Source organism: Herpailurus yagouaroundi, unplaced genomic scaffold (genome assembly GCF_014898765.1).
Source record: "Herpailurus yagouaroundi ecotype Mexico unplaced genomic scaffold, PumYag 184, whole genome shotgun sequence".
NCBI lineage: Eukaryota > Metazoa > Chordata > Mammalia > Carnivora > Felidae > Herpailurus > Herpailurus yagouaroundi.
This window is the reverse complement of record NW_024412415.1, coordinates 28275328-28286608: the sequence shown is the minus strand read 5'-3', so window position 1 is coordinate 28286608 and position 11281 is coordinate 28275328. Positions and strand designations below refer to the sequence as shown.

At 50.3% G+C, this 11281-nt stretch overlaps 1 protein-coding gene and 1 long non-coding RNA gene across 13 annotated transcripts in view; one reads left to right on the top strand and one right to left on the bottom strand.

The window, feature by feature from the left end:
• Positions 1-2261, top strand: part of LOC121041800 (uncharacterized) — a 14030-nt gene extending 11769 nt beyond the window's left edge. Inside the window, exon 3 of the long non-coding RNA XR_005795853.1 lies at positions 2137-2261. This is a non-coding gene — a long non-coding RNA (uncharacterized LOC121041800). The remainder of the gene's footprint in view (positions 1-2136) is intronic.
• Positions 1-5539, bottom strand: part of TPM1 (tropomyosin 1) — a 28426-nt gene extending 22887 nt beyond the window's left edge. For 3 of the 12 annotated variants that reach the window (XM_040492873.1, XM_040492881.1, XM_040492872.1), the window contains exons 1-2: positions 5323-5532; positions 4073-4198 (exon numbers count right to left, since the gene is read on the bottom strand). In XM_040492873.1, coding sequence (XP_040348807.1) covers positions 4073-4198; positions 5323-5436 — 240 coding nt within the window. In that variant the 5' untranslated portion in view covers positions 5437-5532. Of the gene's footprint in view, positions 1-4072; positions 4199-4399; positions 4526-5322 lie in introns of all 12 variants that reach the window. The other 9 variants (XM_040492879.1, XM_040492878.1, XM_040492875.1 and 6 more) reach the window with 7 other exon arrangements.
• Positions 5540-11281: the final 5742 nt, after the last annotated feature.

The window sequence follows — 11281 nt, the reverse complement described above, 5'->3', positions numbered from 1 at the left end:
CCCAGGCCGCGCCGCGCAACGGCGGCGCCCCCAGCGGCCCAGGACCAGCCCGGAAGTGGCGGTCTCCCGGGCGGCGCAGGCGAACCGCAGGCGGGTGCGCGAGCGGCGGGGGCGGGCACAGAGGGCGGGGCGCGCGCCGCGGACCCCGGGAATATGCAACCCGCGTGAGACACTGCGCATGCTCGCGGCACCGGGGTTGTCGGAGGTGGTGGACTCGCTTTGGGACACCTGGAGAGATGGGCCCGGCCGGGAGGGAGGCCAGCGCGCCAGGGATTTTACTGCGATTCCTAGCGCCCCTCCTTGGCTCCGTGGTGACCCCGGGTAACGGACCTGGTTGCTAAGGGCGGTGGTGCCGCCTACTGGCGGCGGGAGTTCGCACTCGGGAGTACAGAATTCCCAAGCCCAAGAGAGAAGCTGAGTGGAGGAGTTTGGGGCCTGAGTGTCTCCCCAGGACCTTTCCTCGTTATAAAGAACTACATCACACAAGGTCCTAATCACAACAACCTTCCTCTTTCACTAAACTCACGAAGTGAAAACCACTAACATATTGCATTAACCTTGATTAAACCTAACATATTGATTAAACCTTTCTAAATGCAGCGTTCCTAGGTAGGTTAGAATCCGGCTCCTAGAATCTCTCCTGGCTGTTGACTTTGGCCAAGTAACTTGACTCTTCTGGGCTTCATCTATAAAAGTGGAATGAATAGCAGTACTTCCCTCATGGGGCTGTGGTGAGGATTATGAAATAAAACAAAGTGCCTAGCACAACACATTGTACATAGTTAACTCAAATGATAGCTTTAGTGAATAAATACGCAGGCACTGCCTTAAGAGTCAGGTGGGGGTCCATCACGGGCTGTGTTCTCAGGGCCACCAACCTCTTTGGGGCTCACTTCCCTTTCCATAAAAACAATCATCTCACGGGTCCCTTATAACTTACAAGCTTCTCTGGTTTTAGATCAGCCTCAGAGATCTTCTGGAATCTGACCAATTCTGGGCTGGACTGAGATGCCTTTAAAAGGCACAGCCATGAAGGCTATAGAACACTATGAGAGCCTTTGGCTACAGCTGGATGAAAACCCAATCTCTGGGAACCGTCCTCTGCCAATTCTCCCATTTGGGCTGCGTTTTTAAATGCCTTCCAAATCTCATGGCTTTCTTCCTCACCTTTCTCACAGGAGGCCCTTCAAGTCAATTCCTGATGTATTTAAGTGTGGGAATAATGAAGAACAAAAACATACTTGACAACCCCGTCCTCCTTCTCCAAAGCCCTAACAGGGAACCTCCTTTGCTTTCCTGATTCATTTTCTATGGACTTTGTCACAGTCTCCGCTGAGACTCTCACAAACCTCAGCATGTGCCCTCACGCCCTGTAGGTGGAGCCTCTCGCTTTGTTTCCACACAGTTCATCTGGTCATGCGGGAGGTTACAACGCCTCCCCCAGAGGAGTCCAGACAGTGGGCTCCAACTTTGAAGGTGGAGGAAGGGGGCGCCAGGGAAACTACTGGACACTTGCAAGTGCTCTAAAGCAGCCAACTAATGACTTAATGTCCTGCTTTTCAAATACCTGGGAAAGACAGTTTTAGGTGAGTTCATGTTAATGCTGATGTCATTATACAAGAGTTTAGGACAGTTCTCAGCCTTGGGTGCACATTTAAAAAATACTAATGCGTGGGTTCCACTCCCAGAGATTCTGATTTAATTGGCCTGGGGTGCAGTCTGGATTTGGGCTTTTAAAACCTCCCTAGGAGATTCTGTTTACATAAGGTTGAGAATCACTGATTTAGGAAGCAAAGACCTGCAAGGAATAAAGACTCACATGCTGCAAATATCAGATACATCACAATATTGGCGAAGGGGTTGGGGGCCAGAGAAAAAATGGAGCCCTTGATCCCATTCAGCCTCATTTAGGTGGAACACCAAAAGTTTCAAAAGAAAAGCATCAGGATGCTTGCTACCTTGTGAATTACAATCTTTTAAGCTAGGAAGACCCTTCTTTTGGAATAAAATTTGTAAAGTATTGGTAAATATGTAGAAAAAGGTTTTAAGTAGTAGGAAAATGTAAAAATGTTTTTAAATTGGTGAGTAATGACAGTGAAATGTCCTAATTCCAAATGTAATATGATTCTACCTCAGGAAGCTGACCTCCTATCTCCCGCTTTCTTTAGTGATATCGGTCTCTTCCTCCTTAACTCTTGATTATTTTTGTTAGGAAATCACTTTAAATATAGCATTTCTTTGCAAATGTTCTTCTTCAACATCCCTACACATTCCAAACAATCTACAATATCTTAAAAGTTCAATGATCAATCTACTATTAAAAAAAAAAAAGTACCATATTAGGGACAGTTTTCCAGTAGGAAACCAAAACACAGTTTCAAAAAGCTCCCTCCCTTGCTAACCCCGCCTCCACCAAGGTGGCTTTAAATATCCTCATCCACTTCTGCCCCACTTCATTCCAAAGCTCCCTTAAACAAGACTTTTCAATAAAGACATGATAGCACTACATAGTTACAATAATTATGATCTTTTTTTTCCCTTTAAGAATTGTAGTCGCTTTCTTCTCCTTCAGTCTTACTAGGCTATTTTCAAATTCTCTGCATTCTTTTCCTTATAAGGAATATCTCTCCTTGATCTATCAGCGGCTCTTTTGAAAAAGCTAAATAAACGTCCTGCTGGAGAATTTGGGGGAGACAGACATCCTCCATTTAGCCTTACACGAAGCAGACATATGATCTACATTATACAAAGCAGACACAGAGTTATATGTGTTTTTTGGCTCTTTTTCTAAAGCCAGGTAGTTTGTAGCTTTAATGTTTTAGCTAAGTCAGTGCTTCTGTGAACCCCGTTTCCAGTAATCTTGATGTTCATTGAAAAAAGAATTTTTTTTTTTGGTCGATTCTAAATGTGCTATGTCTGGATTTCCCATTTGCAAAGCATGCTTGGAGATTACATTTTAAGCCTTTCACGCCACAAAAAGCCATTACTGGTTTCAAGGCCCAAGACCCTCCAGCAATTTGCATTTTACTCTCATACAAAAAATTCTGCCATTGTGCTTGGTAGTTCAACTTCTGGGCACAGCTTTCCCCGGTGCTCATACATTCTTGGAATTGTTACTAACTTCGCAAGGAATTCTTTCCTAATTGGGCCTCTAGCCTTAATGAGCTTCTACAATGGAATCCAACAGTGTGAAAAGAAGTCGTTCCTTTGGAAATCTAATGCTTGGCTTGACTTATGGAGCAGAAGAGACAAGCTCTTCAGCTAAAAAGATTCCAAAGGGCAATGGACAAAGTGCTGGTAGAGTTTTTGCAGTGTGTGCATCACCCCTGAAACTATGTGGTGGTTGTCAGAAGGCTGACAGGTGGGGGTGGGACAAGCAGGAGGGGCAGGGGGCAGTTAGCTCACTATACCATATAAAGCACTGAGCTATATATAACTCCCAGGGTACTTTCAGGATCTAGTGCTGTCAGACTGCAGACCCAAGCAAGTATCATCTTCCCAGGCAGATCTTAAGGGCTGGATTAAGGCTTCCCTAGTGAGCAAGGAGGCCTCAAGTGTCTCTGCACCCCAACATCAAGCTCGGCCTTCTAAGTAAAAGTAGCACCATGTCATTCCTTCAATTTAGAGACCAGGCCCTCTGTACCCTGACTAGACTCACCATTGAAAACCAGGCATTCCCACCCACCAGAGGCTGCAAAGGAAAGAAAGTAAACTAGGCATTCTGTTTGCACAAACCTTGGTGATGACACCGCAGAGGTTTTCTGCCACCAGGGAGGCAAGGTTCACCTCCAGCATCCAATTTCAGCCACTCCACTCCCAGCTTCTCACCCACCCACCTCCACCCCCAGGAGTGGGGGAAAGAAGGAGAAAAAGAGAGAGGAGTGGATGAAGTATAAATGAACGTGTGCAATAGAAGTCTGAGGCAGCATCCAGTGCTCTGGGCCATGTCAGGGCTGTGTGCGGGTGTCCAGCAGGAAGAGGTGACCCTCCTCCATTGCCCCTTGGCCATTGTGGTGACCTCAGAATGGCCACTGGGCAGGAGTTGAGGGAGATACTGTGTGCGTGCACTTACGTCAGTGGCCTTTTTCTCCGCCAGCTCCAACTTCTCCTGGGCATCTTTGAGAGCCTCGGAGTATTTGTCCAGTTCATCTTCGGTGCCCTTGAGTTTCTTTTGCAGCGACACCAGCTCATCTTCCAGCTGGGAGTTGGCCGTGAGGGACGGGGAGGGGTGGGGGTGGGGTGCAGCAGGCAGCGTGATCCCGCGGGGGAGGGGTGTGGGTGCACAGAACCAGAAGGACAGGGACAGCAGAGAGAGAGAGGGAAAGACAGGGAGGGAGAGAGAAAGAGAGAGACAGAGTTAGCCATTCGTGCGCCGTGCTGCGCCGCGCGCCCCGGGTACCTTGGCGGCGGCCTCATCCGCGGCCAGGAGGCTGTCCTCCGCCTTGTGCAGCTCCTCCAGCACCCGGTCCCGCTCGTCCTCCGACGCCCGCAGCAGCTTCTCCTTCGCCGCGATGTCGTCCTCCAGCTGGGGGGGCAGCGGCGGGCGGGCGCGGGCGGCCGGCACGGACCGGGTGTTAGACACACACAACACACGAGCGCCTGGTTGGCTGCGGCCCCTCGGCTTGGGGCGCTGCCGACTCGGGGTTCAAGGGTCTCTAAGTAACCTCTTCTCTCCTGAATATGGAACCGCACTGTGGCCCACCCTGCACCCCCACCTCCCGCGGGACGAGAATCCTGCCAAGGTCCCAGCGCGCTCAAGTCCACCACTGGGGGTGCAGAAAAACGCCCCAGTCTCCCTGGCTTTCGGGCCGTACTCTCCATTCTGTTCCATCTTTGTTCTTAGGAAAAAACTTCATGACTCGACCCCCCCCTCCCGCCCCCACCTCCACCTCCCTGCCCCTTCCCCCTGCTCAGGCTCTACCCCAGTTGAAGGTTTTATTCTTTCCAGTCAAAAGTCCAGAAGAACTTCTAACACTTTCTGGACTCGATTCACCCTAACCTACTCGTCCCCCCACTCCGGTCCAACATTGATCCCCGATCCTGAGAGTCAAGTGTCTCTAGGGGTTGAGAAGACCTCGCGGGCTCTGGGAAGCCGAGGAGGGAAATAAACGTCCCCGGACGAGACCAAAAAGTTAGCGTAAGCCTGAGTCTTGCTCTTCCCCTCCCCCTTCTCAGCTGCGCGTCCCCGGCCTCCCAGGAGTGGCGTGGTGGGGAGTGGCTCCCCTTGTCCTCGGGGTGAGCGGCCGGGAAGGGGTGCCAGGCGCTCAGGGCCCGGGGGCGCCGTGAAGGGCGGGGGGAGCGCAGGGCCGGGGAGGCGCAGACCTGCTTGCTCCTGTCCTCCGCCGCCTTCTTATCGGCCTCCGCCTGCTCCGCTCGATCCAAGGCGTTCTCCTTGTCGAGCTTCAGCATCTGCATCTTCTTCTTGATGGCGTCCATGGTGGCGGCGGCGAGGGGCCCTGGGGCTGCGGCGGGAGTGGAGAGGCGAGTGCGCGGTGGGGCGGCCGAGCCGAAGTGCGAGCGCGGAGCCGCCTGCTGCTCCCAGATATGTACTTTCCCAAGGGGGCGACCGCATTCCTCGAGACAGCCAATACTTTTTTGGAAAAGCTTTTTTCTCCTGCCCCCTTTCCCCCTCTCCTCCCTCCGCCCCCTGCCCCCGCCCCGCTCCTTCCCGCGGGGGCCGCGCGCCCATTCGCTGCCGCCTGCCGGCCTCCCAGTTGACGGTGGATATGACTATATATGGGGACCGGAGCCGCCGAGGCGGCGGCCGGGCGAGGCCGCCCTGTTCCCAAACCTGCGCGCCAGGGAGAGGGCGTCCAGGCCTCGCTGGGGCCGAGCCGGGCCGGGGCCCTGACCTGTGCCCTGTGCCCTCCGCGCCCCCTCCTCCCGGAGCCCGTGCCCTGCCGTCGGGGTCCCGAGCCGGGCCCGCCAGAGCCCCAGGAGGCCGGGGGAGCGTGGGTCAGGTAGTGGGCGCGCGTGGCCCCGGGGAGACGCCAGACCCCGGCGCTCTCAGCATCCCGCCCCGGGGGCCCCCGGAGCAGCGGCCGCGCGGGGCCCGGCCTGCGAGTTCCCCGCACCCGCGCCGGCCCCGTGCTTCCCTGGCGGCTCTCAGCTCGCCAGGTGTTATTGGACGCTCCCTTTCTCGGAAACTCAACTGGTGCACAGAAAAGGAGAGTGGAGAGGAAGGCCCGGGGCCGCTCCCGAGACTTCCTGCTGGTGCGGGTCAGGGTGTCTGCGAATCTGTCTTCTGTGTGTCCTTCTTCCCAGGGGAGGGGCAGTCAAAGACTTCAGGCACACAGGACTCAGTTGGCTTAGTTGTGCGTGCGCCTGTGTGCGGTGCTATGGCCAAGGGTAGGAAGGCGTGAGTCGGTGTGTAGGTGGGTGGTTGGGAGTTTAGGCGGAAAGAACATTGAGTTTAGACTCGGGCACCTTGGTCTTGGTTCTCCATCACCAGCAGCTGTGTGACCTTGACAAGTAGCTTCAGTGCTGCAGTTTCCTCATCTTTTCATATCCAGGGTGGGGGAGATGATCCCTGAGATGCCTCCAGATCTAGCTTTTTGTCATTCTTCTTGCACTGATTTTAGGGTGTCAGCCTCTTTCCATGTTTAGGTGCTCAGACACCAGGTTGCCGACACGTGGGCTGAGTGTCATAGCGAAGTCCTTGTACCCACAGCCATATCCCTGAGGAGGGACCAGATCCAGCTCTGTAGAGTGATCTCTGCTTGGAGGCAGGAGGATTTCCTCTCCATCTCCTACACCTCCCGGCTCCCAAGGGGGAAAAGCCTGTGCTTTTCAGAGCTTTGGTGGGTGAGGAGGAAAGGGGGCTGCCCCAGGGCCCTGTCTGATACTGGCTGTGATGGAGTTGGTGAGGGTCTTGTTAACAGTCCCCACGGAGCAATTCACAACCTGTACTACATGGATACCGAATATTCCCCAGACAGTGCCTGAGCAGATTAGGCAGGCCAAACAACTTGTAAGTCTTTCAGAGAATGATCAAGTTCCTCTCCAGGATTTTATCAGGTTTCTTCCACTAGCCCAACTGCCCAGGCAGGAAAAAATACCCTGACCTAATGGTCAGAATGTTAGACCTGTGTACATAGGAGCTGTGTGGCACAAAAATGCACCAGAACCCTTAAATCACCATGTGTCAACCCAGCCACTGGAACACAGAAAAGTTCAAGGCCTCTGGGCAATATACAGATGCATGGACCATAAGGAGCTGACTCCCTACCTTGGAGCTCTGCATAGGAGGCAAGAGTCTCGGGAGTCAGACTCTAGGATCCAAACCCGGCCTGGCTACCTTCTTGCAATGTGGCCTTAGCCAGGTTACAATCTCTTTGAGCCTCAGTTTTCTCTTCTGGAAAGTAGGTATAAAAAGTCTTCCTAGGGTTGTTCCAAGGGTGAAAATGAGATAAAGAGTGAAAAGCATTTTTTTTTTTTCTATCACATAGCAAAGAGCTTAGTAGATAGTGGCTGCTTGGGTGGCAAAGGGCAAATCATTCCTCCTCTCTTGGCCTCAATGTTCTCATCTGTGAAACTAGGCAACTGAACTAGAGAAACTCCTGGAGAGATCATATATTACTAACTTTTCTCCACTGTGCCTAATATAGCAGAGGAACTTGTTAAAGTTTCCTTAAATGTCCAATGCTACAGACCGTTCATTAAACACCCCATCGGTGAGCAACTGCTACATACTAGGCAGGCACTAAGCTCTGGGATTCCAAAGTGAATCCGGCCTGTCCGTGTCCTCCGGGTGTTCAGCATGAGCAGAGGTTTTAGAATTCAGAGGAGGAAGACCTAGAAGTGACCAGGTCATGGCAGACAGAAAAAACACTTTTCTGGAAAGTGGTGATTTTTAGACTGATTTTAGAGGAAGGGTAGCAGTCAGAGAGGAGGGTATTGGAGAAGCCAAGGGAAGAAAAAGGAATGTTTGATGGTGGTTGGATAGTAGGCTTATTTGGGGGTGAACACGAGACTGCGACATGAGACTGGAAAGATAGATGGGGGAATATGGGACTTGAATTTCAGGTTCGCACATTCAGGTCTTCTCATGTGGGTTGAAGTCATCCAGTTCTGTTACCTTCTCTGCTCCTCCCACCTAGGTCCATATTCAGGGGAGGAAGATCGTGGTGTCCAAGGGTGGAAAAAAAGCTGCATAGAGCCAATTTTTTAAATCCTTTAGTGCGTCATCATTGATCCTACACCGATGGGTTAATGTAGCAGGTCCCTGGGCTCCCTCATTTCCATCTCACCACTGTTGAGCGTTTGTCCCATAAATAGCCTCATGGCCAGACCCCACCTAGCTTGATGGACCGCACCGTCTATGACCTGCCACCAAGGGCTAGGACAAGCAAACATCATGACTTAACTCAAACAACAATTTCTTCCACACTGGACAGATCTTCTGGTGGCTGGAGAGGATTAAGAGGTGTGGGCTGGACAGCCATGGGCGTGGGCTGGACAGACAGTGCATACGCCTGTCCCCAGATGATTGGCCATAACTTAAGGACAGATCCATGGGCTAACCAGGGACATAGGTTGCAGCCTGTCAGGCCAAGACGGACTGGGCCACTCAGCTTTTCTCTCACTGCAGTTTGAATGAAGGAACATGGAAAAGATGAATCATTAGCTGTGGCTGCTGAAACAAAAGGGGTTTGCAGTCTTGGGCTGAAGACGCCTTGTACGAGGGTGATTAAGGGTATTTATACATATTTTGGCTTTCTCTCCAATCAGGGCCTCGGTAGGATTGCACATCCCCACTCAATTAAGTTAGTTGTGGTCATTGACTTGCTTTGGCCAAGGAAATGTGAGTGGAAGTGATGTATGGTGGACACTTTAAGAGCACGTGCCTCCTCATGTTCCCTTTTCAAGATTATTGCTGCTCTGTCATTCTAGGTTCCCAAGTGGCTGTGATAAGAGGAGCTCCCCCCTCTCCCAACTAACCCTTGGTGAGCAAGTGCTCGAGTGAGACATAAACCTTTGCTATTTTAGGTCACTGAGATGGGGGCTGTTTTTACTGAAGCATAACTAGCTTCTCTTGACTAATATACTACAATAGGTCATGCATCATCTAAATTTTGAGGAAGCAGAGAAGTCTGGTTATGGAGAAGGAATGGAGTAGACATATCAAGATAAACAGAAGCACCATTGAGAGAGAGAGACTGGGAGAATATGATCATATTTCAGTTCCGAGTGTCCTTATAATAACTCCCTTTCTTTCCTGGGGTAACATGAGAGAGTCTGTGTTCTTTGAAAGTAAAAAGCTGACCAAATCATGGCGTTGCAGAAGCCTGCACAACACCTTGGCCCTGAGGTTCTCTGTGAACACTAAGAATGTCTGTGGAATTTCCAGATTTCTCCAGTGCTTAGTATTCAGTCATTTCTCAATCAATGTTTGTTGAATGACTATTCAATGGCTACAGGTAAGCAGGAGAAACAGGACTGGGAAGGGAAGATATCAAAACTAGTCTCCAAAGATTTATTTCTATTGAAAACATGGGCTCGATGGTTTATTTTCTGAAGAATAAATGTAAGTATTGTGACAGGGTAGGACAGGCGTCCTTCAAATATATATTGAATGCTTGTGGTATGCAAGGCATTTAACTAGAGTTTATGGGATCACGGATGGTGAATAGGAGACGTGGATCTTTTCCTCCAGGAAAATCTGTATGTTGAGGATAAAACCCTCTCTCTAGGGGTCACTTAATGTGTATTTCCAACAGTGTTACTATCATTGTCCCAGATGCTGTCTGTGCCTCCTATAGCTATGAGGATCACATATCTCAGGTTTTCTAGGAGAGCTCTAGTATTAAAAATACTGTCCCTTTACTCCCACAAGAGCACCCATACCGGCCACACTACATTTCCCAATATCTGGTTAGAAAAGAGAGTTAACATAAGCAAAGCTTATGTTACATCAGTGACACCTTTAACAGGAGCACTTACCTGAATAGGTACGTGAGGGTTTGTTTGTTTAAAAAACCAAACCAACCGAAAACCTGATTACCTGATAGTCGCACCTTGTTCGACAGCAATAGCTCTACCTGTGTATGGTGACTGCCCCGGAGCCAACAGTGCTGACTCAAGCAATTAAGGGAAAGTGAAGAATCTATAATTAAACCTAGAGACAATTGCTTCTTCCACTGGGTTTTGGAATGCAGCGTGTTATTATGCTCATGGCTCACTGTCTCACGGAACAAGATACAGCATGTTCTCCTCGTACACAAGGGAGTTTTCTTTCTCAAGGGCTTGTGATGCTACCACCAAGGACCCAACGAAAATAGGCTCTGTTTCAAGGAAGGGTTCAGAGCCTTGAGAAAAGTCTTGAGGCTATGTGGGTGCCTTCCTCCATTGTTCAGCGACACACGGCCGGTCCCAGTTCCCGCTGCGAGTCACCCGAGTGTGCTTGCGACCTGGAGGGTTGGCACGGGCAAAATGGTTCTCCCAGTATGAAAAGAGGCATATGGCTTTTCCTGCCTGACAAATCTCTTCTTACGACAGCAGCAGCTACGTATAGGTTTAATCAAGCCTGACTTGTGGAATTTAGCAGCCTCAAGAGTGGCCATAGTCCCTAAGGACGTACGGTTTAAAAAGCACTTTCAAGTTTATTACCTCCTCCTTACAACGTGTGACAGCATCAGGATGAGGACTGTTATTCCCCCTCTAAAGATCAGAATGCCAAGGGCAGTGGCTGGCTCCAGATCACCTAGCTGGGAGGTGGGAGTGCAAGCATAGGAATGTGGATGTCCCAGCTCCCAGCAACGGTGTTCTTTCCATTAACCCTTCTGCAGTCGTGTTTATATTAATATTTGATTTCATATTGAAAAGTAACACATTATAAGGTGAGGAGGAGAGAACTCAGGACCACCAGAAGTCATGTATCCATACGAACCTGGTGAAAAAGTGACAGTAATGAGGCTGGGACTGAAAGGGTGTCTTACCTTGTACAGGCCATCTCTGCACTACCACCCCGGTTCCTAAACCCCACCGCCCCCGGCTGTTGGGATAACCTGGTGAGAAAGCGTGTTTGGACCAATGAGACCTTTCTCTATGTTTATGGCTCAAGATGGGAAAAGAAGGACATCTTCATGAAGAGAGAGAGGCAGGCACATTAATTTTGTTCCTAGTAGCTTCAAGGGAGAGTTTGAGGCAAATGTTAGAAATCTACACCTGCTAAAAAAAAAAAAAAAAAAAAAAAAAAAAAAAAAAAACAGCTTAAAAAAGCCGCGGGGTTGGCAAAAAAAGAACCCCCAAAAAAACAAGGTTAGAATGTTTGGGGGAAAAA